The sequence below is a fragment of the Camelina sativa genome, chromosome 14 (assembly GCF_000633955.1).
Source record: "Camelina sativa cultivar DH55 chromosome 14, Cs, whole genome shotgun sequence".
Classification (NCBI taxonomy): Eukaryota; Viridiplantae; Streptophyta; class Magnoliopsida; order Brassicales; family Brassicaceae; genus Camelina; species Camelina sativa.
This window is the reverse complement of record NC_025698.1, coordinates 1,692,904-1,701,234: the sequence shown is the minus strand read 5'-3', so window position 1 is coordinate 1,701,234 and position 8,331 is coordinate 1,692,904. Positions and strand designations below refer to the sequence as shown.

The following is an 8,331-nucleotide window of genomic DNA, read 5'->3' as shown; positions in this document are numbered from 1 at the left end:
TGGCCTTCAATGCATCCAACAATGAAGCCGAGTACGAGTCTTTTTTAGGCGGACTCATACTCGCTGTAGTAATTGGGGTCCGGAGACTACAAACTTTTTGCGATTCACAGTTAGTTACCAACCAGTTTCTGGGGGAGTACGAGACTAAATACGGGCGCATGGAAGCATACTTAGCCGCGGCCAAAGAATTAGCAGCGAAATTTGACGAGTTCGAAATCACTAAGATCTCGCGAGGTGAAAATTCAGCTGCAGACGCCTTGGCATTATTAGCATCGACTTCGGATCCGACAACGACAAGAATTATCCCGGTCGAAGTTATCGAATACCCGAGCATACGGTTGGAACATTGACCGTCATTACTAGAGCAATGAAAAAGACGGCTGTCGAAGAAGCAGCTCGCGCGACTACTTCCAGCCCTTTACCTGTGGAAACTCCTCCGACTATGGTAGTCACACCTATTTCGGACAAGCAGGAAATCAGTTCGGATGTACAACCTCCGATAATACCTAGACCTCCGAGCCCAGATAAAATTGTCCTATCCAACAACACGAACACTAACAATGACGATTAATACTCAGTACCTATTTGTTCGTTTTAAATACTAAAGATCAAAAATTGAATAAAGGTTGAACTGGAGTCGGCGATTCGTATGCGTCAACTTAATCGTATTTTATCATCATTTAAGGGAAATATTTTCCATTAGAAAGTGGACAAATTATTTTAGATATATCTACCTCTAAATCTTTGATTCAAGTAGATATGTTTTTACGTGTTCTGTGTGATGGTCATGAACCTGATTAAGCAATACCCCATTTAAGCTAAGTGTTCAATTTTAGCAGACGAATTAATTAGTTAGAAATTAGATAATTTAGTTTACCAATTTGCTGTTATCGTTTTAATCTCACGCATCGACCGTTTTGTTTAATGTTTTACCCACAGGATCTACAATCATATATAAAACACATTATTCGTTTTGACAAAAAAAAAATATAAAACACATTATTCATGAGTGTATATACATATATATAAACTGAAACATCACAATATTACGATAAAAATACGAACGAAACAATATGACTAAAATACTGCAGAACGAAATCAGAATGACAATAATGTTATAACGTTTAATTAATCATATATATATATATATATATATATATTTAAGGCGTTTTTTATTTTCTTTTTTTTTGATGACAACCAATTATATAAATAAATTCTTATATATATAATTAGTACTAATATAATTTTAACATGTTGACCGCACCTTGAAATAATGCAAAAACTGCGGTCAAAATTAAAAATAATTAAAGAAGTTAAGAGATAGTGACATGTGTGTGTTGTTTAAATCCACCGAACGAACACACACGCACCTCCCACTAAAAGCCAATTAACCAAAAGTTGTGAAAACAAGACTTAAGTGGAAGATTGAAAACATCAGAATGATATAAAAAGTGGATACAACGCGTTAGGTTATATATGTACAATACACATTTCTTTGATCACCATTTCTCATATTATTTGTTGCTTCCAAGCTTTGCCCACTTTCTTGTTACTCATTTGATTCCTTAAGAGAGGAGGGAAACACTTGTTTATGATTTTAAATTTGGTGAAGACAGACGAAAGAAAGATCAAATAACCCACTAGGAGATTCGAAAATTATTTCGTTGATCCAGTTTTAATCCAGGTAAAAAAAAAGAGCTTTGAAATGAAAAATGTTAGTTTTTTTGAAGGGTGCTCAAAACTTTATTCCCATTTGAGCTTGAAGATTTATCAAAATTTGATCATTGCATGAAACAGAGAATCTTTGATTTGTCATTTTTTTGTAAGGTTTTTCTTTTCAGTTGAAAAGCTTAATAACCCATAACTCTCATTTTTTTATTTTTTTTTATTAAACATAACTCTCATTTTTGTAGCTTTGGGTTTCAAATTCTGTTTTATAGTTTTGTATTTTGTGTGTTTGGAAGTTTATTTCCAATCTTGGATATGCATTTGGTGTTGAAAATGTAATACTAGTTTAGATAAGAATCTGTCCTTACACAAGAAAAGTTTCTCATCCTGTCCAAATCTTTTTTGTTTCTCATCCTTGTCTATACCTTTTGTTTGTCTTTCAGATACTGTTCAGCTTAAAAACTGGAGATTATCTCGGATTCGACAATAGAGATGGTGGGTGATGCTCAAATCCATTCATTGTTGAATGTGAGAAATGATGTGAATCCATCAAGGAACTTGTTTAGACAGAAAGATGCACATCCTTTGTCGGTTTTGTGCATCGGAAAATGGTTAAGCAGTCCCAAAGTATCATGTGAGGTCTCTAGTTCTCCAAGCAAAGTAGGAGAAAACTATGAGACTGAATCCGAAAAGATTCATAAAAAGGTAATCCCATTATCAAGCAAAACGTCATTCTTGTCAAACTATACCGAGGGAAGCCTTCAGTTCACTATGAGAGCCAATGGAACGCCTCATTTTGTTTTCAAATTGGAGAATCAGAAAGATGTTTATGTGGCAAGCTATGTAGAAGACCAAAGTGTTTATATGATCTACCTACAAAGAGGAGAAGCATCATCCTCACCACATCTAGTTGGTAGAATAAAAGTATCGACCTTGTCTTCGGAGAGAGAGTTTGTTTTGTTTAGTAGCAATGATCAGATACCGAGTAACGGGACAAACAGAGGATTAACTAAAAAAGTAGTCAAGAAAACTAGAGGTATCTCAAGATTGAGCAGAACAAGTTTTATACCTGATTTGTGTTCTTGGGATCAGCCATTCGAAGAAGAACCGAGCTTTGATGTTGGGCAGGTGAATCTTTTGGAAAACAACCTTCCAACAAATCTTGAAACATTAGCTGTGGTTGTGAAACAAGAGACGGTTAGAGAAGAAATTGGAGGCTGGGGATTGAACTTCTTGAAGAAATTGCAGCCGATGGTTCAATCAAATGATGCTACTGAGACTGAAACTTCAACATCTGTCAGAAGTATGGATGTTGTGATTCCTTTAGGGGTTCATGGAGGACCTGAAGATGAACCCTTGAGCTTGATACAGAGATGGAAATCTAAAGGACACTGTGACTGTGGAGGATGGGACTTGGGTTGTTCCTTGACCCATCTTAATGGTCAACCACGAAAAGACCAACTCGAGCTTCTCATAGAGGTAAACATACAATTTAAACCTCAACTGAGATTAAACCCTTACAAAAAACTAATTTTGTAATCTTAACGTATTGATTCAGGGAACGAAGCATGAAACCATTGGGTTAAAGATTGTGAATGTTCACGAAGGACTTTACATAGTTCAATTCGAAGCAAATCTATCTATCTTGCAATCATTTTCAATTGCTTTGGCATTCATACATTGCCAGAACCACCGACCAAAGCATCTACAGTAATAATTTAGTTTAGCGTTTTCATATTTTCAATATGATGTTAATACCAGAAAAGGAGAAACTGAGGAAAAATTGTCTAAATAGCCAAACATTTCAAAGTCAATACATATTGTCAGGAAATAAAAATATATTGCTACCAAAATTCTCAAATTTGTATTTAGACAGATCATCAAATGCAAGCAAGACTGATCTAATCTTCAGACAATGGCATTGGCAGCACTAGCAATCCTTGGCCAGAGATCAGCACACTCTTTTCCGATAGGACCAGTGATTGCAGAACCTTTCATCTCTCCCTTGGGGTTGACAATGACTCCAGCATTATCTGTACAATAGAGGAACAGATCACTACATCAGTACTTGATTTCATACACAATAACAAATGGGAAACAAATAGCGATCATCATGTAGAGTCCATATGGAGCAGATGCAAGCGTTCAAGCAATAAAGCATCTGTAACGAAGGACACAAATTTAGTTTTCCAGACTTGTAACCGTATCATCACCCTCTAAACGTGTCGGTGGATACTTGACTTAAGCCTGGTGGATGTCAACTAAATAAGCTACATAACTGACTACGATCACAGAATCAATCAGTAGTACCCAGCATTTGAAAACAATTGAGAATGTAGAGTTCAAATGGAGCAGATGCAAGCGTTTGAGCATAAGAGTATCTGTAACGATAGAACACACTAGGTCTACCAGATATTGTTTTGTATTTACACACCCTCTGACTGTGTCGATGCATACATGACACAACTCTGGAATATACAAGTATCTAAATCTAAATATGGTCATAACTACATCAAAGACGCAGCAAACTAGAACACAAAAACAAATTTGGAGTTCAAATGGAGCAGATTCAAGCGTTGAAGCATTAAAGTATCTGTAACGATAGAACACAACTTAACTATACCAATGCTTGTAACAGTATAAACACCCTCTAACAAGTTTCGGTGAATACATGACTTAAGCCTGATGTGAAGCTACGAAATAAAAATGCAAACTTTAAGCTAGGGTTGAATCAAAGCAAGTAAACTGACCTTCGAAGTACATGAAAACACCATCCTTTCGGCGCCATGGTTTGCGTTGCCTAACGATCACAGCAGGAAGCACCTTTTTACGGAGATCGGGCTTACCCTTTTTGACGGTGGCCATCACCATGTCGCCAACGCAAGCAGAAGGCAAACGATTAAGACGACCTTTGATACCCTTCACGGAAATGATGTACAGGTTCTTAGCACCGGTGTTGTCGGCGCAGTTCACCGTCGCCGCCACTGGTAGACCCAGTGACATCCTGAATTTGTTACCAGAGGTACCTCCACGCCCTAATCAAAATAATCCAAATAACAACAACACCCACTAAAGCAACGCACATTGGTTAACTGAAAATGTATCAGATCTACTAAATAGAGGAAAAGCACGAACCTCGCTTCGACATTGTTGACGGCTTGAAGAGATATCTGTAGTTATGGTTTTAGGGTTTCCGGTGTCATTTATAGTGATGCATTTACTTCTAGGGTTTCACTCGCCTTAAGAAGGAAGAAGATGACAATTGCGTTTTGAGCCCAAGTTCTAAATATTTTAGGCCCATGAAAGCCCACGAATAGTTTTACAAAAGGAGTGTCGGTTCTTTTGGTCAGTTGTTTGAGAGTCCCACATCGGAAGATGAAAGAGTTGGACAGCTGAGACTCTAATATAAATTGACCACACTCTTCACTATCAATCCACGCAGCCATGTGGTGAGCACAAAGCGAACTATTCTTTCGCCTTTTACTAAAGAATACCGTGTGCTCTTCACGATAAGTGGCATACGCCTATTTTTGGAGGGTTCTCACTTACCGTGAGACCCAACAACTCTCAGTTTAATCTTTTACTCTTGGTTAGAATTTTCTACTCTCGGTTAGCTTTCTTCGAGTAGATAAACTTGAAGATATGGTATACCGAGCAGTGGCTGTCGGTGGTCTTAGTCTCTTAACCAAGGTTAGCTAATACTAGAGGAACAAGTTGTTTAGCCTTTTGTTAGTTTGGGCGGAGTCATTTGTTTTGCTCTGTTTAATTTTTTCCGGACTTGTTACTTTGTTATTTATTTTATTCAAAACCCAATTATGATTTTAGCCTTTTTTGCCGATTATAAGTCTGAATTTGCTGGAGGAGGACGATGAGGTTGTGAGATTTGCATTTTTTTTCTCAAAGTTAAAAAAAGAGTCATTGAACTGATCAATTATTCTGTCCTAACATTAACACATGATTGAATATAGTCGACCATACTTGGAAGTTCGGAACAATCTCATCGCGAGATGATCATATGTCCAATTAAATAAATCTTGGTAATTAAGTGCTGCATAATTGGATATTGAGTATTGTTGACCTATGTCTCTCTTTTTTTTTTTTTTTTTTGCTTGGGACAGATCAAAAACAGGAAGTTGCAGTATGTTGAGTAACAAGTTTTAAACTTGTTTTACGCTGGAATCTGTTGTAAACAAACCGAGGCTGGATTTTGTTTGTTTTTCTTCCTTTCTTTAAGGTTGTGTATCACATGAAAAAGAGAATACACATAAAAAACAATAGATTTGGCTTTGAGGAAGTTACTAGGAATAGGAGATTTGCTAATTATGGTTAATTTTATGAGTCTTCCTCATTTTACTCACATCCTCTCTTCTTCCTTTGCACAAATTTTTTTTGATGTCGTTTAGGTTATTCCAAGTTGTCTTCCATCTCCTCAATTCTCTCTGTTTTTCTTTCTTCCTGTCTCTCATTTTTTCCCTTTATTAAACGAAGAACTCCTTCTCTCTCCTCGTGCATTTGAATTCTTAAACCCGAATCCGTCTGGTCGTTCTTTTTCCTTCTTGCCTCCCCTCCGTGATGGTTCGTCATTCTCGGAGGGAGTCCTTTTCTGAAATGGCCGGCTTAGAGGTTTGTCCTGATACTGATCTCCTCTGGCCATTTGGAAAGCTTGATGGTCTTGATCGGGATGAGATCCGTGAAACCGCATATGAGATCTTTTTCGCGGCATGTCGATCATCACCTGGATTCGGAGGTAGAAATGCTCTCACGTTCTACTCGAAGCACAATGGTGGTGACCATCAAGGGGATGGAGTAGGAGGAGGAGGAGGAGGAGGAGGATCTGGATCGTCTAACGGGTCTGGCTTCGGATCTTTAGGCAGGAAGGAGGTGGTGACAACACCAACAAGCCGAGTGAAACGAGCGTTAGGGTTGAAGATGCTTAAACGATCCCCGTCTAGGCGAATGTCGACAGTAGGAACAGTTGCGGGAGCCGTGTCAGCTCCTTCATCCCCTGGTAATAATGGAAGCACTGGAGGTGGTTCAGGACACATTAGCCCTGGGGCTGGGTTTCTGACTGTGCCACCTTCTCGACCTCGACGACCGTTAACCTCCGCAGAAATCATGAGGCAACAGATGAGAGTGACGGAACAGAGTGACACTAGGCTTCGGAAAACCCTAATGAGGACGCTTGTTGGCCAAGTAAGTTCCTCTGTTTTCTCCATTATGAATGAAAACTCTGTTTCTTCATGATTTATTAAAGAAACGTTTGTAATTTTTGTCATCCAGACGGGTAGGCGAGCNAGAAGTTGTGACAACACCAACAAGCCGAGTTAAACGAGCGTTAGGGTTGAAGATGCTTAAACGATCTCCGTCTAGGCGAATGTCGACAGTAGGGACATTTGCGGGAGCCGTGTCAGCTCCTTCATCCCCTGGTAATAATGGAAGCATTGGAGGTGGTTCAGGACACATTAGCCCCGGGGCTGGGTTTCTGACTGTGCCACCTTCTCGACCTCTACGACCGTTAACCTCCGCAGAAATCATGAGGCAACAGATGAAAGTCACGGAACAGAGTGACACTAGGCTTCGGAAAACCCTAATGAGGACGCTTGTTGGCCAAGTAAGTTCCTCTGTTTTCTCCATTATGAATGAAAACTCTGTTTCTTCATGATTTATTAAAGAAACGTTTGTAATTTTTGTCATCCAGACGGGTAGGCGAGCAGAGACAATAATCCTTCCATTAGAGCTGCTCCGTCACGTGAAATCATCGGAGTTTGGTGATATACATGAGTATCAAATTTGGCAAAGACGACAACTCAAAGTCCTTGAAGCTGGCCTTCTCCTTCATCCATCAATCCCTCTTGATAAGGCCAACAACTTTGCAATGCGTCTCCGAGAAATCATCCGCCAGAGCGAGACAAAACCCATTGACACCAGCAAAACCTCAGAGACAATGCCGACACTTTGTAACGTTGTCACCTCCTTATCATGGCGCAATAGCAACCCGACCACCGAGGTTTGCCATTGGGCCGATGGATACCCACTCAACGTACATCTCTATGTGGCGCTTTTGCAGTCGATTTTTGACATACGTGATGAGACGTTGGTTCTTGATGAGATTGATGAGCTTTTGGAACTGATGAAGAAGACATGGTTAATGTTGGGGATTACACGATCTATGCATAATTTGTGTTTCACTTGGGTTCTGTTCCATCAATACATTGTGACATCTCAGATGGAGCCAGACTTGCTTGGTGCCTCTCACGCCATGTTGGCTGAAGTTGCCAATGACGCCAAGAAGTCTGATCGTGAGGCTCTTTACGTGAAGCTCTTGACTTCGACGTTAGCATCAATGCAAGGATGGACTGAAAAAAGGTATTTCCTTTTGCCTTTTGAAGTGTACTTGATCACACAAAACTGAATCTGATTATGAATGTGTGATTATAGGTTGTTGAGCTATCATGATTATTTCCAACGAGGGAACGTGGGATTGATCGAGAGTCTTCTGCCATTAGCGTTGTCTTCGTCTAAGATTTTGGGGGAGGACGTGACAATCTCTCAAGGGAATAGTCAAGAGAAAGGTGATGTGAAATTGGTGGATTCTTCAGGGGATCGGGTCGATTACTATATAAGAGCATCTATTAAAAACACATTCTCAAAGGTAACTTTAAC

At 39.3% G+C, this 8,331-nt stretch overlaps 3 protein-coding genes across 3 annotated transcripts in view; 2 read left to right on the top strand and 1 right to left on the bottom strand.

Moving 5' to 3' along the window:
* Positions 1,426-3,553, top strand: LOC104738969. Its single transcript, XM_010459193.2, has 3 exons — positions 1,426-1,684; positions 2,112-3,147; positions 3,227-3,553. Exons 2-3 carry the CDS (start codon positions 2,161-2,163, stop codon positions 3,380-3,382), a joined length of 1,143 nt encoding a protein of 380 aa, XP_010457495.1. The 5' UTR covers positions 1,426-1,684; positions 2,112-2,160; the 3' UTR covers positions 3,383-3,553.
* LOC104738970 (60S ribosomal protein L23) lies at positions 3,442-4,895 on the bottom strand. Its single transcript, XM_010459195.1, has 3 exons — positions 4,804-4,895; positions 4,419-4,703; positions 3,442-3,701 (listed from the first exon to the last, which is right to left on the bottom strand). Exons 1-3 carry the CDS (start codon positions 4,814-4,816, stop codon positions 3,577-3,579), a joined length of 423 nt encoding a protein of 140 aa, XP_010457497.1. The 5' UTR covers positions 4,817-4,895; the 3' UTR covers positions 3,442-3,576.
* Positions 5,122-8,331, top strand: part of LOC104738968 — a 6,909-nt gene continuing 3,699 nt past the window's right edge. Inside the window, exons 1-4 of the mRNA XM_010459192.2 lie at positions 5,122-5,358; positions 5,787-6,861; positions 7,367-8,034; positions 8,107-8,320. Coding sequence (XP_010457494.1) covers positions 6,241-6,861; positions 7,367-8,034; positions 8,107-8,320 — 1,503 coding nt within the window. The 5' untranslated portion in view covers positions 5,122-5,358; positions 5,787-6,240. The remainder of the gene's footprint in view (positions 5,359-5,786; positions 6,862-7,366; positions 8,035-8,106; positions 8,321-8,331) is intronic.